General features: G+C 50.5%; 2 protein-coding genes across 3 annotated transcripts; both read right to left on the reverse strand.

Annotated features, from left to right (window-relative positions):
- Window positions 1-667: 667 nt before the first annotated feature.
- On the reverse strand, window positions 668-19011 carry Trarg1 (trafficking regulator of GLUT4 (SLC2A4) 1). Of its 2 annotated transcripts, XR_015738808.1 has the most exons (4): window positions 18226-19011; window positions 5330-5462; window positions 1488-3219; window positions 668-1440 (listed from the first exon to the last, which is right to left on the reverse strand). XR_015738808.1 is itself a non-coding variant. In XM_085695354.2 (3 exons), the coding sequence occupies exons 1-3, from the start codon at window positions 18601-18603 to the stop codon at window positions 3209-3211; spliced, it is 522 nt and encodes a 173-aa protein (XP_085551480.1). In that variant the 5' UTR covers window positions 18604-19011; the 3' UTR covers window positions 668-3208. The 2 variants fall into 2 exon arrangements, 1 of the variants encoding a protein (XP_085551480.1); XM_085695354.2 differs by having other exon boundaries at window positions 668-3219.
- A 5897-nt stretch (window positions 19012-24908) lies between these two features.
- Window positions 24909-26236, reverse strand: Bhlha9 (basic helix-loop-helix family member a9). The gene has a single exon (XM_085695353.2). The coding sequence runs from the start codon at window positions 26028-26030 to the stop codon at window positions 25338-25340; it is 693 nt and encodes a 230-aa protein (XP_085551479.2). The 5' UTR covers window positions 26031-26236; the 3' UTR covers window positions 24909-25337.
- Between the last annotated feature and the right edge of the window lie 405 nt (window positions 26237-26641).

The following is a 26641-nucleotide window of genomic DNA, read 5'->3' on the forward strand; positions in this document are numbered from 1 at the left end:
GAAAGACAGAAGGGGTCCTGGGAGATGGCTCAGTTGGTAAAGTGCTTGCCATGCAAGCACATGGACCTGAGTTCTATTCCCAACACTCAATGTAAAGTGGTGCATGCCTTTAATCCTGGTACTTGGAAGGCAGAGGTAGATGGATCTCTGTGAGTTGAAGTCCAGCTAGATCTTTTACACAAAGAACCCCTATCTCAAAATAAACAGATAAATAAATATTAAAATCCAGATGTGGTGATGCACACTTGCAATCCCACTTCTGAGAGGTAGAAACAGGTGGGTCCCTGGGGCTGGCTGGCCAGTTATTCTAGCCTAATCAGCAAGGCCAGTTCCCAATGAGAGACTCTGTCTCAAAACACAAGCTAGATGGCTCCCGAGGAACAACCCTGGAGGTTGACCTCTGGCCTCCACAAGCATGCACACACATCTGTATGCACACACGAACAAGACATGGAAGGTGGGACCAGCCGTTGCCCACCTGTTTTATCATGTATAAAACCAAGGCCTGGAAAGAATGGTGGCTTGCCCATAGGAATGCCATTAATTGTCTGTGAAGCCCCAATGACCACAGGATCCCCAGGCCCACGGCCCAACCCAGTGATTGACAGCCTGAGTAGACTGCTTGGCCATTTGGAACCCCCCAATCTCAGCAGTACACACACACAGGGAACACATATGTTCAGCTTTATTTCTTTCCATGCCAAGAAATACAGAGTCACTAGTGAGTGTGGTGGGGAGGGGCTGGTTCTTGCTGTTCACCAGGATGCCCAAAGAGAGGCCAGGTCAGTGCCCTCAGCCACCGTGTTCATGCAGCTGGCCCTGAACCAAGACAGTGTTGGGACAGCAGCGCCCCTGTCCCTTCCAGCTTCGTGGGAACCGGGTTGTGAGAGAACCCTTTCTCAGTCTTCTTCCATCCCAGTGGCTCTCTCCTCCTGCCCTGTGCTTCCTTCTGCCCAGGGAACACCCAGGAACCTCTAGGCTGTGTTTCTGGAACCATGGGAAGGCTCTCGGGTTTCTCTTGCCCGAATGGAAGAATGTTCCAGCTAAGCCGTTCCCTGGTACAGAGACCCCAATTGTTCCAGACTAAAGTGTGAATAAGTGTGTGTATGTGTGACGGTGTGAATGACAGGCCTAGGGTGCACTTGTGACTAGGGGATGGGAAGGAATGGCTGGGTGTGGGCTGGACTCCAGCGATGCCGAGACTGAAGATAAAGCTGCCTCTGCCTCTTCTCCCCTCGGGGCAATCCCTAGACAGTGTCTTTCCTTTCCCAAAACTCGGCTCCCAGTGTGTGTGGGGAGGGGACTTTAGGAGACTGTCCACTCAGGATCAGGAGCCTGTGACAGGCTGTTTCCATAGACAGTACATCCGCCATGACCCAGCCTCTCTGCTCACATTCATGTTCTGGGCTCACATACTTACTTCCCACAGCAAATGGGGACCTGATTTAGGTGCATCAACCCTAGAGAGACACTCCGCAAATGGGGACCTGATTTAGGTGCATCAACCCTAGAGAGACACTCCCAACCCCTCAATCCTCCCAGCATCCACCCTGACCTTGTTGGGAGCCCCAGAGCCTCTCCTAGCAGCCAGTACTCTGTGCTAACCTGCTCTGCCCAGGGTCATCTCTGAGACTGTAGGGAGCCATGCGGGGAACCGTGGGGAGGAGGTATCAAGGTCCTAATTTTGCTCAGAGGAAATGAACTTCTAATTTCCAACCAGTGTGGTTGTAGCTTTGGACCTGTTCCCCAGTAGCCCTAGCTACTGGGCAGGGGAAACCTGGATCATTCCTTCCCTCCCAGATCTGAGCTGAAGATGGTGGTGGGGGTATGACATTGGTTAGTGGGGGCTCAGAGCAAGCAGGGCCAGCAGGTGAAGCCCCTGCGGGCACAGCCTGTGGACTGTGCCAGGCAGAAACTGGAGATGCACAGAGGCAAAAAGCAGGTGGCTATTCGTCAGAGGGCTCTGTTTAGTTCCTTCCCTGTGTTCCACTAGGTCCTAAGACAAAGGCTGTAGCTGGGCTTTTACTCCCTGCCCCCGTCCCCACTCTATAGACTGAACCTTCAGCTGGGCCTTCCCTTTTAGACTCCTGGGAGTCTGGATCATGAACTAACAAGCCTTCCTAAGATTCTCTAGCCCCCTCCCTTACAAACTGCAGAGAAGACTCCTGAGAAGTTATGAGTCATAGAGTCCGTTAGGAGTCTCAGAGTTACCTCTAGGGAAGGCCTTTGTTGCTGTGGGTGGTCAGGGACACATGATCAGGCACAGAGCATGCCTTAGAGCTGGGCTAACAGCCTGAGTCAAGGTCCACCTCAGTTCTTCTGTGTATGACTCCAAATGCCCTATAGAGAACCCCTGGGTCACTAGCATGGGATACCAAGATGGGTTCCAAGACCCCCAAAGAGTCAGTGGCAGGAGAGAGTTCAGGCTCTGTCCCTTCCTCATGACTGACCGGGATCAGGTCGTGTTCGAAGACTTCCAGGTTGGTGCCCCAAGCTATAGCACAGATGGGAAGTAAGATGCAGACACCAGAGTTCTGGAAGATGCTCTGGAACCTGAGTCCTTGGTGAAGCATTGAGGCTGAAGATCAGTAAGAGTGCCAGGCGCGCCACGCTATCCCTATCCAGGCTTCAGTGGAAGATTTCCATATGGCTCTTGCCTCTTTGCCGATGGGTATCCAGGGCCCATGCTGAGTGACAGTTCCACCTTTGGGCTCAGGCTAGGATCGCTGTGGATGCTCAGCACAAAGCGTGCAAAGACTCTTGTTTGTTCCCCATCAAGAAAAATAGAAAAGGCAGCAGCCCAGATTGTGCTCATGTCCAGACACCCAGGTTGTGCGGTGCTTCTTTCTTGGCTGTGGGGCTGGTTTTCTTTCCATTCTGGCAGTTTACGCTGCGTGTAAGTCCCAGGAATTGTGGGGATGAGAAACAAGCCTGAGAACTGAGGTCCAAAGGCGAGTGATGTGTCTATGAGATTCAGCCTCGTTATTCATTGGGTTCCCGGCCAACTTCATTCCAGATTTTCCTTCCCATCTGCCACGGGCTGACAATGGAGTGATGTAGAGGTTTCCCTCTAAGTTTGTGCTTTTGGAGTTTGGGAACAGGTGGGGACTTGACAGCCACCATCCGGTCCTCTGTAATGTGTGGGGACGTGTGGGTTCGGAGCTCTCCAGCGGGCTGGCATCTGCCTCTGCTAGAATCAGCTCCGCGGTTACTTCTGAACTGTAAAGAAAAGAAGGGTTATGGTGAAATGACGCTGGGAACACTGGGTCTTCAGAGCCTTGACTTAAAGTCATGATCTCGTGATGCATTGTCTCTTGGTGGGAAATGGTAGCCAAGATGAGGTACAGCGACTTCTTTGGTTTGGGGCTCTTATGCAAGAACTCCCACCAATGAGATTTTGTGGCTTTGGTGATTGGTTAGAGAATGGTCATGTGACACTAACTGAACCAATTAAAATCAACCTTGGGACCTTGAGTCTGTTGTTAGAGGCTATTTATTATATTATTTAATTTTACTTTTTTTAAAGACAGGGTCTCACCAAGTAGCCTTGGCTAGTCTGGAGCTTGCATCAGACCACTGGCCTCTGCCCCCCAAGTACTGAAATTAAAGGCACAGACTACCACACCCAGTATTTAGGCAGCGTCTCACATAACCTAGGACTGTCCCTAAACCCTCTGGCCTTAAACTTCTGATCCTCCAGCATCCACTCCCAAATGCTAGGATTATAGACACCTGCCACAACGCCCCATACATCACTTTTTTAAAAAATCGCTGTGCTGAGCAGTGGTGGCACACACCTTTAATCCCAGTACTCAGGAGGCAGAGAGGCAGGCGGATCTCTGTGAGGCCAGCCTGGTCTACAAGAACTAGTTCCAGGACAAGCTCCAAAGCTACAGAGAAACCCTGTCTCAAAAAACAAAGCAAACAAACAAAAAATCGCTGCTTTATTACTGGACTGTTTTGCATGTTTGCCTCTCCCAGAACACTATTATCCCTGGTGGCTGTCACCTACCATCACAAGGAGAGATCCTACCTAGAAATGAAGCCAACACACTGAAAGCTGCACAAGAGCATGAGACAGACTCCTGTCGCTTCCCTCCAAGTGTCTAGATGCAGCTTTACACCACAGTAGGGCAGCCAATCCTGAAATGTCTTTTCTGAAAGCTACAAACTTCCTGTGCCAAACTGAGTTCAAAACTTGTCCCGGCAACAATGACAAGCAGCAGAACATGTAGGCTGGGACATGGTAAGGGATATGGAACCCGGTGCCCCAGGCTGCTGGTTCCTTCTACTCACATGCCTGACCCGTCAAACTCCACACTAGTGAAGAAAGCAGAGGCTCAGAGCTTAGGAAACATGAAGCTTCATTGATACAGGAAGTGAGTGGAGGGTCTGAACTCTGAGCGCAGTCAAGCTGATGGAAAACCTGCACACTTGCTTCTCCTGAGTAGACAAGACTGCCCATGACTCTACACTAGGCCCCAGGCTTTGCGCACTTCCTACTCTAGGTCAGCACCTCCCACACTGGTACCCGAGTTGGAAATCTTATTAGGATGTAGATTCTGGGCTGGTAGTTAGCTCATGAGTGGCGCCCTGAGCTCCATCCTCAGCACCACCGTAGAAAGGAAAAAAGAGTCAAAAGTGCAAGTTTCCATTCAGGGAGTGCAGGGTGGAGTCTGAGAGTCTAAAACAGCCCCGGGTTGTGCCCCTGCAGCAGGACCATGGAGCACATTTTGAATGGCAGGGTCTTTATGGGAGAGGCTTAGATTGATTTCTGAAATAGACAGAGATGTCCCAGAGTGTCCCATGCTTGGGACAGCTCTGAGATGAATAGCCTCCACACTCCCAAAGCTATGGCTGACAGTGTCCACCTGGGACAAGTGCCCTGGGCCACCTTCAGCTACTAACAGCACTGCCTTCTGCCTTCTTCCGAATGTGCCACTTGTTTCCGGTCTGCCCTGACTGTGCAGCAAGAAGGCCTATTCATCAGTCTCCAAAGCCATCCCATCCATTATCCAGAGTGATGCTCGCAAAAGCCCTCCATGATGGAGCCCTCTTCTCTCTACCTTATACTTGAAAATGCAAGGTTCAGCCAAATGTGACACTGGCCCAGGTCCCAGGCCGTCAAAGTTGAGACTGGGATTTGTGGCCTCTGATTCCTAGGCCAATGCCCATTCTCCACTTGTTTCTATTGATCCAGAAGTTCAGGCAGAGGATGAGTCAGAAAACCCTTCACCTAAATGGTCTTGACTGAAGTGGAAGGATACGGCCGCACCCTCACCGCTGCCCCATCCCTGGGATCTCTCTGCTTCATGCCCCTGTGCCTCACCTGTGAAGTTGACAGTGACAGCCACAATGATGATAACAATGCCCAGGATGATGAAGGTGATGCTGAGCAGCCGTGCCAGGCGCCCCAGCCTCCGTGCCCCATCCATGTCCCCCTGCTGCACGCTACTTCGAGACTGTGGAGAGAGGGCAGAAAAAAACCTCAGGAAGCTTGTCCCTCAGTCACGGGGAGATGGAAGCCATAGAGTGGCCTTGTGAACTTCCAGATACACCCCACCCTTCCTGCCACCCACAGTGCAGGAAGCTCATCCAGGACACAAGACCTGGGCTTCTTGTGCAGACCCCCCTCCCAGGGGACTGCAGACAAAGAACCAAGCAATACCAGGTGTTTTTTTCTCAGGGTAGTGACAGGGCAGGGGCAGTGTGGCAGTGACAGGCAATACAGTGGAGATCAGGGACTTGAGAGGGTGGTCGAGTCCAGGCCAGCCTGCAAGAGCAGATAAGCCAGAAACCCTGTGGACCCCTCCCAAGCACAATTTCACAGCCACGTGGGGACTGGAAGGCAGCCCGGTGATTGTCTCTACTCTCAGCATGCCTGATCCCCTTCTTGCATGACCCCCTCCTTGCCACAAAACCAAGCAAAGACACTGGCCTTTCTCTTGGTTCCTTTCATGATGGAGACCTGGCTCAACACAGCCCACCTTTGTGATCCCACATGAAAAAACAAGCTGGGTAACTCTGTGGCTCTCTTGGTAGTAAGTGTCAATTCTCTGGGACCTGGTGAATCTGGTGAAGTTGGTGAATGTGGGTGGAGTGGGGACCGTAAGGACAGGGAGGCCCCTGGATTAGCCCTGGCTGCATTGGTAGGAGGTTTATCCAAACATTCTCAAGGGGGATCCTGGGTTCCTTCTATAATGGCCCAAGGCTATCTGCCAATCAGGGCTGGCTCTGGGTCTTCAGGGTCCTTACCCTGTCCCTCTTGGGCTTCATGTTTTTGCCCAAAACTCTAGGCTTCCCAGGCACAGAGAGTTAACCAGGTTGTAACTGCTTTCAGGGCCACAGACAAACTGAAGACTTCTTCTCAGTACTTTATACTTGAAAGCACAGGGTTCATCTAGGCAAGAGACTGGTCCAGGTCCCTGGCCATCAGAGTTGAGACTGAACGTGTGACCTCTGTCTCTCAGCCCCTTTCTATTTTTCTTTCTATTGATCCAGCAAGTCCAGGCGTAAAATGAATTTGTTTTGGTGTTTGTAATGCTAAGGCTAAAACCCAGGGCTTTGCCTGTGCTCAGCAAGCACTCTACTACTGAGCTGTATCTTCAGCACTTAAAACACACACACACACACACACACACACACACACACACACACACAAAGGTGAACTTGCAAGCACAGAAAGTGTTAAAGGGGAGGCACACATGACGTATGAGAGCTTATAAAAGAGGAGAAGCAAGGACTTCTAGGAGGAAGGGCTTCAATGTTGATGTGAAGGATGAGTGGGAATGGCATAGATGCCTTCTATAAAGGAAGACAAGTGGTCCATAGGGCAGATGTGCACCATAGTCACTGCCTGAGTAAAGTAAGAGGTGCCAGAAAAAGGCCAGGGTGCCTAGAGCTGACAGAGTAGGGATACAAGACTAGAGGGTGGGAGGGGTGTCTTTGTTAGTTACTGGTGTCTTCTAGTAACTTCCAGAAGCCCCCCAAAAATGTGTCTTGGTTCAAGAAGCAGCTGGAACTGGTAGAGGAAGGGCAGGGGATGGAATGACTGGAAACTCACATCCAAATGCCCCTCCACTGTCAGTGAGGATTAGAATGGAGGTGGAGAGAGCATGGGGTGGCAGTGTATGCCCATCATCCTAGTACTCAGGATGCTGAGGCAGGAGAATCACCAGTTAAAGCTTAGCCTGAGTGTCATAGTGGTGTCCTGTCTCAAGAATGACAAAAACTTTTTAAAAAGCTGGAGAGATGACTCAGTTCATAAGCACTTGCTTTGCCAGGTCCACAGCAGCCATGCACAGAACCGGGCATGTTGGTATGCCTGAGCACACGGGTCAGATTTTTTAATCTGTGTGTGTATGTATCTGTGTGAGAGTATGCCATGTGTGTGAGTGCCTGTGGAAGCCAGAAGAGGGCATTAGATCCCCTGCAGCTGGAGTCACAGGCAGTTGTGAACCGCTGGGTGTGAGTGCTGCATCCTCCAGAAGAGCAGCGAGTACTCTTAACCACCAGGCTGTCCTTCTGGCCTCTGCACAAGGCTTAACATGGAAGCTGGAGTTTAAAACTTAAACGTGTGTGTGTGTACACCAACACTTAGAAAATGGGACAATTAAAAATTACAAAGTGATTCAAACTCGTACTAAAATGTGTCCATTTAGCCAAGTGGTGGTGGCACACACTATTAATTCCAGCAGAGGCAGAGGCAGGCAGATCTCAGTGAGTCCAAGGCCAGCCTGATCTGCAAAGTGAGTTCCAGGACAGCTAGGACTGTTGCACAGAGAAACCCTGTCTCACAAAACAGATGAACAAATGTGTTCATTTAGCTCTGTTGAGACAATGAAAAGTTGGTAAAACTTAGTTTAAAATTTAAACTGCTAACTCCAAAAAAGAACAGTAAGGTGGAGAGTAACTAAGGAAGATACGGGAAATTGACTCTGGACTCCACATGTCCATGCACACCACACACACACACACACACACACAGAGAGAGAGAGAGAGAGAGAGAGAGAGAGAGAGAGAGAGAGAGAGAGAGTTCAGAGGCTAGGGAGATGGCTCAGTGGGTAAGAGCACTGGTTCCTTCTCCAAAGGATCCAGGTTTAATTCCCAACACCCACATGGCAGCTCGTAACTTTCTGTAACAGTCACAGGGGATCTGACGCTATCTTCTGACCTCTGAGGGTGATGCATGAATGTCGCACACATATACACACAGGCAAAATGCTATACATGTATAATAATGATTTTTAAAGTTATTAGTTGCATGCCCGTCAGTCAAGCATTGGGAGAGGAGGTGAAGAGGCAGATCCCAAGCTCACGTGCCAGCCAGTGTAGACAGAACAATGGGCCTCTGGTTCTGTGAGGGACTCTGTCAAAAGGCAGTAAGCGAACAATGGAGGAAGACAACACAAGTTCTTCTCTGGTTTCCACATGTACATAGACCTGCACACAAATGTGCATGTGCACATACACCACACACACAATCTGGCTTCCACGTGCACATACACCTGCACACGAATGCTCATGCACGCATATACCATACATACACACACACACACACACACACACACACACACTGGCTTCCATGTGCACATACACCTGCACACGAATGCTCATACACACGTATACCATACACACACACACTGGCTTCCATGTGCACATACACCTGCACACGAATGCTCATGTTCACATACACCACACACACATACTCTCGCTTCCCCATGCACATACACCTGCACACAAATGCTTATGCACACATATGCCACACACACTCTCTGGCTTCCACATGCACATGCACCTGCACACAGTTTCAAATGCACACATACACCACACATACAGCCTGGCTCCCACATGTACATATGCCTGCACACGGATGCGCATGCGCACATACTCCACACACAGTGGTGGCTGAGATAGTCCCATCGACACGGATCTCATAGGCTTCACACTATCCGTAGAAAAAGTCCCAATTCCAGTCAGCTTTAAGCCCTTACTACTCTCTTCCACAAGCCCCTCTATGCTCCCCGAGGCATCTTTACTCCTTTCCAATCTTCTGCTTCCCTTTGACCCTATGTGGCCAAATCCTCCCACCATTCAAGGGTAACACACCTCTTCCACGAAGCATGCCAAGATTCTTCCACTTCTGGAGTGCAAAAGTAAACTCCCCTACTCTCTGGTGTTTACCTGTGTCGCACTCTATACTGAGTCTATGCCTCCCATCAGGGTGTTTCATTCTCTGAATCCACTTATGAGGTGGGAATGGAGCCAGGGTGTAGAGCGCTGTGTGTGCATGGTGAGAGATGACGTCACCAGAGAAAGGTCGCATCGGGAAGAGCCACATACAGTTTGGTATATATACTGGTATATATAGGGGACACCTGCCTATAACCTCAGCACTCTGGGAGGCCGAGTCAGGAAGACTGTGAGCTTGAGGCTAACCTGGATTACATGGCCAATCTGAGGGTAGCCTGAGCTAAATAATGAGATCCTGTGGAAGAGGAGGGCAAAAAAGAGGAGGAGAGAGAGGAGAAGCAGGAGGAGCTTTGACAGCTGTGTAACAGAGGCTGGATTTGGCCCTGGAAGTCAATAAATGGGTTTATTTTGTTGTTGTTTGTTTGAGATAGGGTTTCTCTGTTAGCCCAGGCTGTTCTGGAGAGATCCACTTGCCTCTGCCTCCCGAATGCTGGGATTAAAGGTGTGTGCCACCACAGCTGGCCTTGTTCTAATGAAGGATTTTAAATGGGGACAAAACCAGACTTGCATCTGGGGAATATAGGTCTGATTACAGCGTGGCAGCTGGGCTAGGCAGACGGGGGCAGATTCAAAGACCTGAAGTGAGTAATGACCTGGCCCAGAGCCCAGCCTGGAGAAGTGAAGAAGCCGGAAGTCACATACAGAGTGAGAAGAGACTGTCTGGGATGATGTGGGGTCTCCGGCTCGAGTGACGGAGAAGTGGAATTGAGCCTGGGCACCATGAGTTTGTCTAAGTTTGGGACATACTCCTGAGTCCATGTCACCTCCAGCCGCCTGGATGGCTAGCCCAGGCCACAGAATCCATGATATCAATGATTAAGCAACAGAAGAGAGAGCGACTGATGTAGTGGGGGGATTTCCAGGAAGTTCAAGGTTAACAATTTTAGGACAGTCTGCTGAGCATGGTGTCACACACCTGTAATCCCAGCAACTCAAGAGTCAAAGCAAGAAAGGTGGAACATTCAAGGCCAGCCTGGACAACTCAGAGAGACTGACCCTGTCTCAAAATAAAAGGTTAAATGTGTTCAGCGGTAGATCACTAGCCTAGCATGCACAGGGCAGTGGATTCAGTCCCCAGCACTGCAAAGTAAGAGAGGAGAGGGAGAAACTCTGACGTGGCCTTGGGTAAGTTCCCAGGGAGGGCACAGGAGTGACAGAGGCTTTGCCAGGGGTCAAGTTGCAACTTCACAGAGAAACAGCTGTGCATGCAGTCATGGTTCAGGACCATGGAGAGAGACTAGTGTGCCGACCTGAACGGAAGAGGTGGAAAGAGGAAAGGCCCCCACCCACCCAGCACCACTCCATCTTTCCCTTATGCACAGAGGCACAAGACCCCAAAACCCAGCTATGCGTGTGCTTCTGGGCCTGGGAGACGCCAGCACATATCCCTGGATGCACAAATGAACAGACCTTAGCATGACAAAATGTGCTGCTCCCACAACACACTACTCAATTGGCTATGGAGCATGCCCAGGAGAGCAGCAATGGATGAGTACTGATTACCTAGCACACATGGAGCCCTGGGTTCTGCTCCCAGCACCACATAAACCAGAATGATACCTCTAATCCCAGAGTTTGTGAGGAGGGGGCAGAGGGGTCAAGAGTTTAGAGTCAAGCTGATCATGTTGGTTCATGCCTTTCAATCTAAGCACCTGGGACTCCAGGAGGCAGTTATCTGTGAGTTCAAAGGCAGTTTGATCTAGTAGCAAGTTCATACACACACACACACACACACACACACACACACACACACACACACACATTCAAAGTTGTCCTCAGGCTACATGGAGTGTACAAGGCTGGGTTACATGAGATCCTGTCTCAGGGCAGGGGAAGCCTGAGGAAGATGTCACTCTGGAAACGTGAAGCACTGTCATGTGTTATAGGAAGAACCCACAAATAAGTGGCCATCCTGCAGATGGGGGTACCTCCCCAGAGGCAGTAATGCAATGTGGGACCTGATCATTTTCAACTGGAAAGAGTCAGAAATGACCATTCACAAGGGTTTTATCCTTTCCCCTGGCCTTGCAGTTTCATTTAGTGTCAGTCAGAACAGGGACTGGTCGGTCCCCTGCATTAAGCGTCTACTGTGTGTGGGTTTTGTGTAGGTGCTGCAGGCTCAGGTTAGCTCATTCAGTTCTTCCAACAGCCCTGCGAGATGGGTGTTTCTACTGTTCCCACTTTGAAAATAGTATTTATTAATTCTTTGAGACAAGGTCTCATGTAGCCTAGACTGGCCAACAGCTTGCTGTATAGCTGGTATTGACCTTGAACTCCTATCCTCCTGTCCCAAGTGCTGGGATAAACCGGCAAGTGCCCCGTGCCCAGCTATTGGCTTGTTTTATCACTGTTGCTCATAGAAGGCTCATTGCCTGGGGTCTTATTCTGCTGACAGGAAACCTTGCTACAAGAACGTGGCCATTTCTCAGTCTGTCCTATGTTGGAGACTGCAGGCCCTCAGACCCTGAATTTTCTGCGACCCCCTGCCTGTCGGAGTAAACAACTTATTTTTCCATGCTTGCAGCTGCTCTGGACATGAGACCCTCAGGAATTCCTGATGGCAGGGAAGTGGTTTCTGGTGGCCTTGCAGCTGAAAAATCCCGAGAGCTAGGGTGTGGCTAGAGCCCTATATAAGCTGCCCTGGAACACAATAAAATGGGCATTCTTGGGCATTCTTGTTCCAAGGATGGTCCGTGTCTGTGTGTCCTTCAATCTCCAGCCCCTGCCCAACCCGCAAACCGTCCCATGGTGTATGGGAGGAACAGTACAGTCCTACTTGTCAAATCTGCCCCCCTCAGGAGATCATGGAGATTGTAGAACATTCTAGAGCTGGGGCTGGACATCTGTAACCACTGTTCTTCAGACAAAGTCACTGACCCCACCTCCCTGGCTGCAGTGGGCCCTGTCAGAGCCGTTTGTCTTCCTCCAATGGGCTTAATGGAGCAGGTGGATGACTAGGAAGAGGAAGATGGGTGAGAGGAGGTGTGGCCCTTCCCTATACACAGCAGAGGGGTTGGCTTTCCTGGACGTGTCCTCAGACCCAGATATGGGGTGGGACTATGAGAGAGCAATAGATTCAGTTTCCAGCTAATGGGATTCTACCAGCTATGTGGCCATGGATCATTCATAGAATCCTTCTGCAGGCAGCCGCTTTCTCTGAGAGGCTACCAGTGCTGAGGCCAAGAGCTTGGACCTGCATCCAAGGGACTCTAGTATCTTCTCCACTGTCTCCTGTGACTTGTTACCTGCTGCTGCCAGGATGGACATAGTATGGAACCCTAGGTGATTATCTGGCCTTTCATCCCTGGGGCATGGAAATGTCCTAGAAGACAGACTGGTTTGAAGACAGAAGTTGCTGCAGATGCACCAAGAAGGCAAGAGGTGTGGTTGGGAGGAACAGCTGCTCTCATTCAAGGCAGCCAGACTGGATTCCAACTCTAGGCTTCCCATCCTACCTTCTTGTCTCTGCATTTCAGGGTTGGGTTTTTTCTTTCTCTTTCTTTGTTTGTTTGTCTGTTTGTTTTGCGTCTGTGCCATGAGAATAATATTAGCACCCAGACCTCACAGGAGTACAGCCAGGGCTGAATGAGATAATACATCTAAACCATTGGGAGCTGTGCCTAACACTTAGTAAGCATCCATGGATTTTAGTAATTTCATCCTTCAATTTCCTCATCCCTGGTCCTGATGCTTCCCTTGGACATTCATCTTCACAACTGCCTCCTGCCATCACTCCTCTGAAACCTGGACCCCCAGCTTTTCCCTTAGCCTGTTAGGCTGGTGGGACCTGCCCTTCTCTAAACCCCTGCCTGTGATCTCTGTTTCTCATCCAGAGTTATCACCTGCTCCTTGTCCAGCCCAGCTGCGTGTCATCTCAACCACTCCTGCCCACATCTGCTGTGCCACCTGGCCCTGGTCTAGTGGCTCTTCTGCCACTCAGAGCCAATGTCTAAAAACCTATACCTCATGCTGGAGCAAGTCACACCATCACGGAAGCTAATGGCAGTCCCCACCCACAGTCTCTAGCCTCAGCAGAGCCATTATCTCTTTGTCCCTGGTCACATCCCATCCCCTGTGCCATGAAACCCTTTTTGCTCAGCAAATGGAGACACTGCCTGGAAGCTCCCTTTCCTCTCGGTATTTCTCCTTCAAGGCCTTTCCTCTCCAGGGACCCTGCACACCCCTCCCTTTGTCTATGCCTCTCTGCCCAGACACCCAGAATCTAGGAATGGCCAGCCCAACAGACAAACCACTCTCCTTGAACCTAACCTCTCCAGAGCCTTGGGCCCCTCCTGGCCTCTTCAGACTCTGCCCTTCCTTCCTTCCCTTCCCTCTAGCCTTGTTTGCATCTTCTAGAGTCTCCTTCTCAACCCCTTTCCGTCTGCTCCTTTCAGTAAGTGCTTTTTGTTGTTCTTTATTTGGTTGGGTTGGGTTGGGTTGAGTTTTTGAGACAGGGTCTTGTTTTGTAACCCAGACTAGTTAGTAGGACTCACTCTGTAGCCAAGACTGACCTTGAGCTCATGGCAGTCCTCTGGCCTTGACACCCCGTGTGCTAGGATGACGGGCCTGTGGGCCGCTTGCTGCTTCACTCTGTGAATATGGACGGTCCCAGCTAGCTTTGAGAATAGATGCCAATAGCCCTGAGTTGGAGGCTGAGCACATGCTACACACACACACACACACACACACACACACACACACCTTTGTGCTCTGCCTTCTCAATCCATCCAGAGCTCAGACATCCCCATCCCCCCTTCCTGTACATGGGATCCCCTTCCAGTAACCCATTTCCCACAATGCAATTTGGAGTTGGTTTTACAATATGAACTGACCACACTGTGTGTCAATCTAAAACTCCCCAGGGGGCTCTTCAGAGGCTTAAATTCCAAGCGTGAGTCCCTGCCTTGCAACAGCACCCAGCACACTCTAGGCCCCTCCTGCAGTGCCAAACAGCAATCACCTTTGCCATCTACTCTGTTCCTAAGACAGGCGCAGTCGCCCATGTGAAGGAGGTTTCCTGTACTACTAGGCTCCTTCAAAACATTCAAGACGAATGAATAAGTCAGCAACGAATCAAATAAATGGAAGGTCAGTGAAGCCAAATCTTGTGAGCCTGGTGCAGAACTCAAACCTCTACCACTCTTTCTGCTGTTGTTGTTGCTGGGGATCAAACCCAGCACCTGGCACAAGCTGGGCAACTGTTCTATCACTGAACAATAGCCCCAGCCCTTTAAAAAAAAACCGTAAATTTTGAGACAGGGTATTCACAAATCATTCAAGCTAGCCTTGAACTTACTCTGTGACCCTACAATCCTCCTGCCTCTGCCTCCTTAGTAGTTTTGCTATAGGCCTGCACCATCAGGCCCATTGAACGCCATGCTCAGCTGGGCTCTTCAGTCTCTCTTGTCCCCTACCCCAGACCTTGATGGAAATCTGGCCACATTGATGTGTGTGCTGCCCCACTGATGGCATATGAAGGCTGTGTGTGAGAAAGCAGTCAGTCACAAAGGGCCAAAGGGCCACATGTTACACAGTTCCATTCGTGTGTGTGTGTGTGTGTGTGTGTGTGTGTGTGTACAGGGTTTCTCTGTGTGTAGCCCTAGCTGTCCTGGAACTTGCTCTGTAGACCAGGCTGGCCTCGAACTCAGATCTGGCTGTCTCTGCCTCCTGACTGCTGGGATTAAAGGCGTACACCACCACTGCCACCCAGCTATATATAATTCTATTTCTAAAATGCCTGGAATAGGAACTCTGGGGATAGGAAAACTGGTGTCACACAGGGCTGGGAGGGATCAAGGACACAGAAACATCTAAGACACACAGGGTTTCTTTTGAAGCCAAGGAAAGTGTTCTAAAATCAGCTGGGGTTAAATTGTAACTTGTTGAGTGCACTAAAAACCGTGAATGACTCCAGCCACAAAGAGGATGGAATCCTATCATTTGCACCGGCTTAGATGGAACCACAAGCCAGGCCCAGAAAGTCCACCTGTTCCCACTCAGTCTAACAGTTGATCTAAAGCTACACACGGGGCTTCTGCCTAAGAATCTCAGCACAAGGGAGGCTGATGCAGCAGGATGTTCACACCTTCAAAACCTAAGCCACAGGGTCTCAAGACAAAGGATAGGGGTGTGTACATAAAATCCCAGATAGGGAAACCTTGGTGTGTGTGTGTGTGTGTGTGTGTGTGTGTGTGTGTGTGTGTGTGTGCGCGCGCGCGCGCGCGTGAGGATTGAATCCAAGGCCTTGGGCAAACTAAGCAAGTGCTCTACCACTGAGTTACATCCCCAGCCATCTTGCTTTTTGAGACAAGGTTTCTCCCTGCTTGGAGTTCGCCAAGTAGCCTGGGCTGGCTGCAAGTCCCAGGGATCCACCTATTTTCACTTCCCCAGCACTGGGACAACAGATGTGTAATGTCTAGCTTTTTAATGTGAACTATGGGTTTGAACTCAGGTCCTTATCTTGCAAGGACAGCACTTTACGCATTGAGCTTGCTCCCCAGCCTTTTTTGTTTGGTTGGTTGGTTGTGGGTTTTTTGTTTGTTTGTTTGGTTGGTTTGGTTTGTTTTGTTTTTCAAGACAGGGTTTCTCTGTGTCCCCTTGACAGTCCTGGAACTCACTTTGTGGACCAGGCAGGCCTTGAATTTAGAGATCTACCTGCCTCTACCTCCCAAGTACTGGGATTAAAGGTGTACTCTACCACTGCCCAGTTTATACTTTTTTTTTAAACTAGAAGAAAGTATTTTGAAAGTTTCTACAGTAAGGAAATGATCAATGACTCAGGAGATATCTGTGTTTAACCTAATTTAAATATTACACGGTGTATATATTGGAACAGCACATGGCATTTCATCCGTGTATGTATACGTGTTGTTTTGTTTTGTTTCATTTGTTGAGACAGGGTTTCACTACGTAATCCTGGCTGACCTTGAACTCATAGAGATTCTCCTGCCTCTGCTTCCTGAGTACTGACTTCAGAGGTGTACACCATCACACCTGGCTAGTTTTTGTTTTTTAGCAGGGAGGTAGAGGCAGGCATATCTCTGAGTTCATACAGCAAGTTCCAGGCTATCTGGGGCTACATAAAAGATATAAGAGATAGAGGAGTGGGCAGGGGGAGGGAGCCCATTAAACCGTGCACTTTAGGTGGGTGAGTTATAAGATATATGGATGCATTAATAAAGCTATTTTGGAAACCCCATTAGCAAACAAAGGGTGCAGTGGCCTCTCTTGTCACCTTAGCACTTGGGAGGGTGAATTAGGAGAACTGGCATGAGTTTGAGGCTAGCCTGGGCTATACTGCAAGACCATGTCTCAAAAATCCAAAAAATAAATGAAGCCCATAGTGGCTTCTCGTCCCCCAGAAGGGAGACTCCTTGTGACACTTGGTCGCTGTGACCACAGAACACACTTATGTTGGGCGGGGCTCTGTTCCTAAGCACTTTGTGAGGACCCATCTCAGCCTCTCAGTGCTCTTTAATGCATTATGCTTCTGCCCACTTTGCAGATGGATAAACTGATGGGAAGTTGAGTAACTTGCCCAAGATGACTTAATTCCCTTGTGTGTGTGTCTAGCTAGCCTGGGCACTTGTTACAGTATGTCATAAGGACTTGTTTAGAAGCTTCTCTGGCTTCTAAAAAGAGAAAGAAGTGGTCTCACGCTCTTCCACCTGGTTTCTTTTGGACAAGGACAACTCACCCTGCCCCCAATTCTCAGAAGATACATCTAGAATCAGTTTCCCTCCTGTCTCCCTTCCTGGGACCTTTCCCTGTAACTAAGAAGTTGGCTCTACCCAGAGCCATTAGCTACACCCTGGAGTCTGGCGTGGTCCCCAAGTGCAGCAGAAAGTTTAGTGGGCCCTGCCCAGGACCCTGCCTAACCCTGTCTCTTGAGATGCTGCCACTGTCCCCACGGCTTGTCAGGTGGTTCCGGATCCTATGGGAACCTAATGGGGTGGACAGAGATGTCTGAAGAAGTACAGTAGGAGTGACCGCAGTTCCTAGTGGCTTGGTAACTAATGACTCAGCAGTAGTGTCTCTCTAGAGGAGACAGTGTCACCCCACTTAGGTTTCTGGCTCTAACCGGCCTGTTTTCTCCCCCTGCCCCTAACCTCATTATGAAATCTGTGAGATCTGTAAGTAGCCGCCCTTCCCAGTGACTTGACTTGAAAACAATCCAAGACAAAATATTCAGAATTTTGCTGAAATGAAGACTAGCTCACATGACCCTCCTTGGCAAGGCTGGCCGTGCCCTTTGACTTGTGCCCAGACCTCCAGCAAAAGCCCGCTGGTAAAATCGGGGAAATCAGGAGATCCAGAACCTCAAGAACTCCATTATGCTCCAACCCCCAGCACCCTGACAACCCACGCCCTCCCCATGTGCCTCAAGGGAAGTCAGGCCCCAGGGCTCCCAGTGCAGCAAGGCCACTGTGGCTCTTGGAAACAGGCTGGAATAATGCCCTGGTGGCCCAGGTGGCTTGCCTCTCCTGGGGCATTCAAAGCCCTTGGCCCTCTACTCCCTGCATTCTCTGTTGATACAGAGTTCTCAAACAGCCCTCCCTACGCCTCGAAAGAAAGAAAGGAAGGAAGGAAGGAAGGAAGGAAGGAAGGAAGGAAGGAAGGAAGGAAGGAAGGAAGGAAGGAAGGAAAGACTAGAAGAGAAAAGGAACAATCAAGGACCCCTCCCCAATTTGGCTGGCCCTCTCTTCTGCAGAATTTCATCCAGATGTACCCCTGGGTTCTTCTGCCAGAAGCGTCAGGAAGCAGTCTACCAGTGATACCCAGAGGCAGACATGAAGAACGAGCACACAGAACTGAGCCTTAGGTCCCTCTAGAAGGGAAGTTGGGAGATGAAGTTTTCCCACCAAAGTTCCAACATCCCATTCTTCTCTGCACTTTAAGTCCCTTCCCTGAAGACATGGCTGCCATGCTGGGGCAAACCCAAACCCATGCCCTGAACAAAAGCATAGGACTTACCATGATAGAAAAGATGAGGGGAATGAGGTTGAGGGGCCAGACCGGGCAGAAGCAAGAGGCAATGGCAAGGATCAGGTAATCTTTGGGGGCTTCTTGATCCTGGGCATAAGAGGTGGTGACAACAGAGGATGCCCGTCGAGAGCTGGCCCGGGAAGGGGAGCCAGGGAGGGAGTGCTGGCGGTGCCCCTCAGAGATGACCTTGAAGGGCAGGCTGTGGCCGTTCTGCTCCAGGTCCAGAGCCCCTGACAGGGACTTGGACAGATTCAGGGCTTTGTCTTCCTTGTTCTCCACTTTGGTGAGAAGCTTCTCCATCTCGGGCAGCTCCAAGGGTGAGGTGGAGCCTGGGTCTTGAAACGGAGGCTGCACCGGGTTGGCCATGTTGGCTGGGGCCTTGAGTTTCTTCAGGTGCAGGTAGGGACAGGGACAGGGTGCTCCAGAGGGTCCTCAGCACACCATTCCCCAGCTCAGATTTCAAACATCCAGGACAAGGGTGGACGTGTATTGTGGGGAGCTGGGGCCCAGCTAGGTGCTGGGAGACTCAGATGAGCTTCTCAAGACTAGCAAGGGTTCACACTGGAGTCTGCTGCTGCTGCTGCTGCTCCTGCTGCTGCTGCTGCTGTGAGAAGCTCCCAGGAAGCTGGAGGCTTCAGCTCCGTTCAAGTTTGAGGCCAACTTTGCTGGAGCTGCTGACTGCACAGATGGGCGGGGAAGCAAGAGAAAGTCGGGAGGGCAGAGAGAGGAAGAATGCTCTTCTCGCCTCTCTAGTGAGTGAGACAGAGGCTGAGGCGGGGAAGGTGTGTGTGTGTGTGTGTGTGTGTGTGTGTGTGTGTGTGTGTGTGTGTGACACAACCTCCCTCCCTCTCCACCCTCCTTGGAGATGCCTCTCTTTTTCAATTCCCTTCTCCCCAGAGAATCACCCCGGCAGCATCTTGCCTCTGGCCCGGCCCAGCCCGGCAGGGTCCACAGGGACTTGGACCAGCCTCTGGTTTCCTCTGCAGTCCCACACCTGCTCCTCTGGGCTATGGGCTTAGATAGAGAAAAAGACAGGGATCACCGAAGCAAGTGCTTCCTGCTTCTCCTCCACTAAGAAGGCTTGTGCGTCCCATCATCTGTTGGCAAGTGCTGGGCCCTGGGCCCATCCTTTCCCACCTAGGCTTTCACCCGCCCTGGGCCCATCATCTCCCCCCAGGCCTTCACCCTCAACACTTATGTGGGGAAAGAGACGCAGGGCTGTGTGGTTGGTCCCTGGAAGATGGTAGGACCTTGAGCCTAGGTTCCTAAACAGCTCACCAAGGGCCGATGAAGGGGCCTGTGGGGTAAACGCCTCTCTGTCTCATGCCTTCCGTGGCTTATGGTGCTGAGCTGTAGGCAGAGCCCCCCTTGGGATTTCTCTAACAGACGCCAGCTCTGAGCGTGCCCTAAGCCCTGCCTGTCTTTCCTCTAGTTCTTTCTCCTCTGTGTCTGCTCCCCGATTCTCTTCATCTTGTCCCCTTTCCCTTACCTGTCTCCTTGTTTTGTTTCACCAGAGTGACCTAAAGCCACCAAGGATACACAGAGAAAGTGTAGCTTGGATGGGGCACACGAAATCATTTAAAATTCCAGGGTCATGCGTGATGAGGGAAAGCAGAGCCGGAAGCACCGCAGAGATCAGAGTTCAAATCTATTGCTTTCATAATTCAGAACTAGAGGCTCATAGAAGAAACACTCATCTCCATGTCCTCTCAGGCAGATGACTTTCCCTGGCCTGTGTCCCGGGGCTGGGGAGGGGCAAAGCCAGCCTGAGCAGGGGAGGGTGAGGAGAACAAAACCAGCCACAGTGAAGGGGGGAGAAGGGGGGAGCAAAACCATCACAGAGGGAGGGGGCAGGGGGATGACTTTGATTGGTTTCAAGTTTATTTCAGAAATATTGCTCCTAGGAGAGGTAGAAGGGGAGTTGACTTCACAGACAGCTGGCAGGAGGAAGAGAGGAAGGGAGGGAGGAAGGGATGCCAGGCCTGAGGAGGAGTCACGTGTGGGACCTGCCTGAAGGGGCACCTCGGAGACTGAAAGCACACCTGGGGACTAGTAAGTTTAGAAATTCTTTGAGGAATCAAGGTGAATTTTCATGTTTGATAAATTAAACTATATTAAAGAATTTTTTATTCAAGAGTTAGGGGTAGTGGGTAAAGTGCTTGCCAAGAAATGGTGGGGCCCGAAGCTCACACAGCCCCCACACACATGACAGGTAGGAATGGCTGCTACCTGTGCTCCCAGCCCTTGGGAGGCAGAACCAGGGATTCCCCCAGCTTGTGGATTAGTGAGGTCCTGGTTCAGATGGAGACTCTGACTTAATATAGAAGGGGAAGACACCCACTGTCAACCTCTGGCCTCCTCCATAACACGTGCACAAACCTGAAGTGCACCCACAGATGTAACCATCCCTCACACATGCCTGTGCTATTCCACCCACGCACATACATATAAAAAGGGAACTTTTATTCAGTAAGGCAAAGCCATTGTTATCGTAGGGAGACAGTTTGTCCATCTCAGACCTCAGGGGGACTCTTTCTATCTCAAGCCAGGAGAGTGGTGAGGCAAATGAACTGGGTGGGTGGCCCTGCCTAGGAGTCTGGGAAACTAAATGGTTGCCTTTCAAATGGAAAAGGCCGTCCAAGGCATGGAAATGAGGTCCCTGACACGGCTCCTCTTATCAGTACCCAGGTGCAAAGGAGTCAGGTTACAATGTGGGAGCTGTCACTTGAATAAAGGAACATAGGCACAGCCTAATCCCAGCAACCTGTGGCTCTGAACACTTGAAATGTGACTAATTTAAATAAAAATGTGCTAGTAATAAGAAATATTTCAAGTAAATAAATATTGAAGGGAATCAGACACAAAGAGACCTTTTTGACTTTGTAAAAGATACAAGAAAAAGGAATCAAGATGCCCCAAGAGTGGTCTTGGGCAGGAGCAGGAAAGGGGCCTGATGGGCTAGAATGGGGGACCACCAAGTCAGGTTGACCAGTGTCAAATACTGAATCTGCAGTGCCACCTAGTGGTTGATACTGATAGGTGACTGACCAGAGTTGGGGTGAGCAGATGGATGTTTTGGTGTGCTGGTCCATTTTATGCAGTAGTCCCAGATAGGGTCCCTTCCTGTTTCTGTCTTCCCAGAGCTGGGGTGACAGGGGTGTGCACGCCTGGTTTCCATGGGTGCTGGATGCTGAGCTCAGATCCCTTGGTATTCACTAACTAAGGCATCTCTAACACATGGTGGTTTTTTTTCCTACCCCCCCCCCATTTCCTTCTTTTCTTAAAAAAATATTCTTATAGCTGGACAGTGAAGTTGCACACCTTTAATCCCAGCATTTGGGAGGCAGAGGCAGGTGGATCTCTGAGAGTTCGAGGCCAGCCTGGTCTACAGAGCAAGTTCTAGGACAGGCTCCAAAGTTACACAGAGAAACCCTGTCTCAAAAAACAAAACAGAAAAATTCTTATTACATGTGTCTATTTTGTTGGGGGTGGATGCACGTATGTGCCACGGCAAACATGTGAACGTCAGAGGATAACTTGCAGGAGTTGCTTCTCTTCTTCCACTATGGAGGCTCCAGAGGTCAAACTTAGGTTGTCAGGTTTGGCAACACGCGACTTTACCAACCGAGCCATCTCTCTAATCCTTAACAATTTTTTTTTGTTTTAACTTACTCCATATAAAAATGGGGGTTTCAGAATTTTAATATAAAGATATTGGGACCTAAATAATTTTGAACCCTGACCAACTGCTGTTCATGTGGCCCAGCCTCCCTGAGGATGAGAGTGCTGAGCCCTGTCTCAGCGGGACAAGTAGATTCCTGCGCCCTCCTGAGCTGTGAGGATGCTGAAAGGACTGAGACATTTGTGTTCTCTGCCTCTGACAGGCTTAGTGGCACGGGCTTGTGAGTTAACCCCTCCAAGACTGAGGCAGGAGGATCGAGAGTTCCTGGTCACCCTAGGCAATACAAGCAGGCGCTCTCAAAAAAACAAAAAACAAAACACACACAGTAAAAACTGGGCATGGTGGTGCACACTTTTAATCCCAGCACTCAGGATTTAACAGGCTGGAGAAATGGCTCAACTGTTAAGAGCACTTGTTGCTCTTGCAGGGGAGCTGGGCTCAACTCCCAGCATGCACAAGGTGATTCACAACCATTTGTAACTTTAGTTCTAGTGGAGCTTCTGATCTCTTTAGGGACCAAGCAGGTACATGGTGCACATACATACATGCAGGCAAAACACACACACAAAATGAATAAATTACAAAAAAAAAAGTAAGGGGGCTGGAGAGTGTGTGTGGCTCTTGCAGAGGACCAGGATGCAGAGAACCAGAATTCAGCTCCCAGAACCCTATTAAGTATTAAGTAGCTCACAACCACACTCAACTCCAACTCCAGAGGACCTGGCACCCTCTTCTGGATTCTAAGGGCACCTGTGTTCATGTGCTTACCCCCCCATAGACACACATGATTAAAAGTAATATAAATAAAACTTTTTTAAAAAATTCAGTCAAACTTTTAAAAGTACCAATGCTTCTACTACTACTACTACTACTAATGTAAAAATTATATTTTAAAAATCCCATTGAGAGACTCTTTGAGGGATATTTTTCCCAGTCTTGCATGGATAAGGAATTTCTTTGTCCATATCTGTTTTTATAACTTTTGGCCACAGCAGCACTATTGCAATGTGTGGTTCCTTTCTGGAATTTGCTTTTCATATGCATTTTTAAGTCATTCCATTATATTCTCTCCCTCCCTCCCTCTCTCTCTCTCTCTCTCTCTCTCTCTCTCTCTGCTATGTTTGGACAAACCCATCTGATCTTAGTTGATAAGCTTCATCGCTTTAATAAACCTCAAATTTATTGTTCTTTTATAGGATCACTCACCTAGGAGCATGGATATGATCTTGTGAAGCAATTTTTTTTCCCAAAACTCATACAAGAGTTGTAGAAACTTTTTGTAGAAAATTGATGTAGACACATAATTGAGACTCTTCCGGCTTAGGCTCTCCCTAAAGCACCGAGAGAGGAGGGAACTCCTGTTAGGTTGGTACATACACGCATGCATGCACACATATTCATGAAGTCATACATCTACATAAATACATATATAATACGTATGTGAGAAAAGATTTCATGATAGGCAAATACGTATCAGCAAACCAGCACTCAAACACAGAATCCTAAGGAAGCAATAAGAGGAACCATGTTGCAGACTCCACGACTTCTAAACACCTTCCCAAAACACAATGTCTTGAGGCAACCTCGTGAACAGATTGATTAAATAGCTTCCAGTCAGGGCTTAGGGCGGAGCTAAGCACTGCTAAGTGCTTTCAACGTGTCTCATTGTATCTGCACAGCAGCTTGTGTAGCGACTGACTGAGTAGCCCTCAGACAAAGAGGTTAAGCGATTTGCTCAAGGCCACTCAACTGCTGAGCTAGGAGAAGGCAGGCAGAGTGCATTAAACTCTTGCAGGTGCTGCACATCCTAATTCCACCCACAGGGGGCGCCATCGATGTTCTTAGGTGAAGAACGTGATTGGGGGGGAGAAAAATTTTATTATCTTAGAATTTAGGAAAATAGGATTTGGTACGTATTTATCTTATTTCCATTGAAAAAGCCCCTGAAGGTAAAACAAGGGTAAAGCGTTGTCTAGGCTGCCCAAACATAGAATCGTAGTATTGAACAAACAATTTGCAAACAACTGCTGGAAGCTACCTCAGCCTCCCTGAGGTGGCATCACTATCCACATCAGAAGTGAAGTGGCAGGGAGGTCGACCCCAGGCAGGCCCAGGTTCGTTCCTTTTTCTGCTTCCATCAGCTTAGGGACCGGACTGAAGCTAGAGTCTCACACTTCGCTCCTATCTAGGCCCAGAGCAGCAGCCTTCACGCGGCCTGTTTCACAACCTTGGCTGTGGAAATAGGAGCCTTAAGGCTATGGCTGGAGACAAGACGTCACAAAAAGCAGAGAGCTTCAGTTGTGACCTTGAATTTCATCTCGACTGTGCTGAGAAACCCTCATTCTCTGAGTCCATTCATGCCTGTGGCATCTGTCCAGCCTCCATTCAGAGGTGGCAACAGCCCAGCAAACAGTGCCTCCTGCAATTAGCACCCCGCGCAGAAGCCCATCCTATAGACAGCTGGCCAGGTCTCCATAATTCTCAGGGAAAGGTGTTCCTGTGTCTCCCTTGGCTTTGGCCTAAGACCACCACTCTTCCCCAACCCACTCCTCAAAGTCTACCTCTCTACGGAAGCCCTGGCGCTCTATTGGCTGTGGGCTCTGCTTATTGCTCTGGGTCTCTGACCGGACCTCTTGACTTTGCCCTCAACTTCTCCCTCCCTGCCACTTGCGCAGGCTCTTTTCTCAAGGCAGCCTAGACTGAGGCTCACCGCAGACAGCAGTCCGGCAGGGAGACTCACAGGTAAGGCTGGCAATGACCTTAGCCTCTGATGCCCCATTAACTTCCTCTAGCACAGGGAGGAATTTCTCTAAGGGCTCTTTACTGGGGTCCTAATCTTATTGCGCCCAGCCATTCCCGGGTCTTGCTATAAACCAGTGCATGGATGTCTACTGGGGGCTGCAGTCCCTACCCACCCTTCCAAAGTGACCCCCAGGTTCCCAGGCTTTCCTATTATACTAGGTCACTAAACTCAGTGGAGTCCTGGTAGTGGATGGACAAGACACTTTCCTTTTTATTTGGTCATTTTCCCGCCTCTCAGATCAACAGCAGTCCAAACAAGATAAGAGGGTCACAGTGTGTGCCCTCAGATCAGAGCAGATGTCTACCCACAAAATCCCATGAGTCCCACTGTCCAAATGCAGCAAGCGCAAAGAGGGTTCAGAGGCACAGAAAAGCAGAGGCCACTTTCCAGGAAGAAAAGGTTGGCCAAGTCCAAACCTAAGATCTCACTCCTTCAGTACCCCAGACTGGGGTGTGGGAAGGCTGCCCTGGCCCCCAGAGATCCTTCCCGCTGGTAAGGCAGCCACTCAAGTCGCAAACCATCCAGTTTTGCTCTGTCCGGGGTGACTTTTGCAATCTTCTCTTTTGCAGTCGTCTTTCAGACAGTAATCTGGTTTCCCTCTCGGGGCGGGCCGAGTCAGGAGTGCTGGTAGACCATCCCGGAGCCCCACCGCCACGGAATCGGTCCAACAGGGGGAGCCCCGGGACTTCGGCGCCAGCTTCCCCCGGAGGCCTGGGTCAAACTGGGCCCTTCAGCCACCACCCTGGGCCGTCCCAAGTGCGCGTGCGGGGAGCACGAAGCGCAGCGCGGTGCAGGCGGCACTAAGGAGTTGGTGACATCCCTGCGCACGAGGCCAGGCGCTGGGGGCGGCGGTCCGGACCGAGGAGCACTGAAGCCGGAGTCTCCTGCGCCTGAGTCGTGAGCAGCCTGGCCATGACACTCCTGGTGGCTGCAGGGCCAGCGGGGCGCCGGGCTGGCACGCAGGACCAGGGAGAGCGCAGTGATGCGGTGGATGGCCCTGCGCAGCGTGGCGATCTTGGAGAGCCGCTTGCCACCCAGATCGTGCTGCAGCGCCCGGCGCAGTGCGTTGAACGCCTCGTTGTAATCCAGGATGCGCTTACGTTCCCGCACGTTGGCCGCCATGCGCCGCGCCTTGGACCGGGCGGGCCGCTCGCGCCTTCTGCCTGCTGCCTCCTCTGCCTCATCCAGGCTGCGCTTCAGCGCTCCAAAATTCCTGCCAGCCTCGGGGCAAGAGCGCCCCAAGTCCTCCACAGAACCCTCACTCCGCTTCAGCTCCCTGAGGCCTAGTCCTGGCGTGCCTCGGAGCATGGCCTATGCCCTGACCCTGCAGCTTCTGCTTCGGGTCCAAAGGGCTGCTGGTCCACTCTGACTGCTGGCGCTTGCTGGCTGGACACTCTCTGGACAGGCCCTCTCTAGCCGGGCTTTATGACACCACGTGGTTCCCCGCCCTCCAAGTCCATCCATCTCCCTCCTCCTGCTTTATTACCTGCCCCCAGGTAAGATGGTGAGGGAGGAACTGAGAGGAAGGAAGGAAGCGAGGAAGGAAGCATGCAGATTCTTGTACACAGGACCATCTGGGTAGCCTGGCCACGCCCGAGGCGGTCCTCTAGTTGTCACAGGGAACATGCTTGTTCTGCTCACGGACCCTCTGCTGCGTCTGGGTTCTGTTTCCATCTCCTGGCCCCAGAGAGAATGCCACGTTTGCTTTTGGGCAAGAGCGCAGGCAGGCTTTCAGAAGAATAGCAATGATGGATTGAGTGAGTTTTAAGAACCCTGAGTAAGGGCACCTGCTGCCAATCTGTAGGCAACTAGAGTCGACACTAAGGTTTAGCATGACCATCCCAGAAGAATCCAGAAAGGAGGAGCAGATCTGATGCAGCAGGCCCTGCAGGACCCTGCAAGTAACCTTGAGCTACCAC

Source organism: Myodes glareolus, chromosome 9, assembly GCF_982192425.1.
Source record: "Myodes glareolus chromosome 9, mMyoGla1.1, whole genome shotgun sequence".
Lineage (NCBI taxonomy): Eukaryota > Metazoa > Chordata > Mammalia > Rodentia > Cricetidae > Myodes > Myodes glareolus.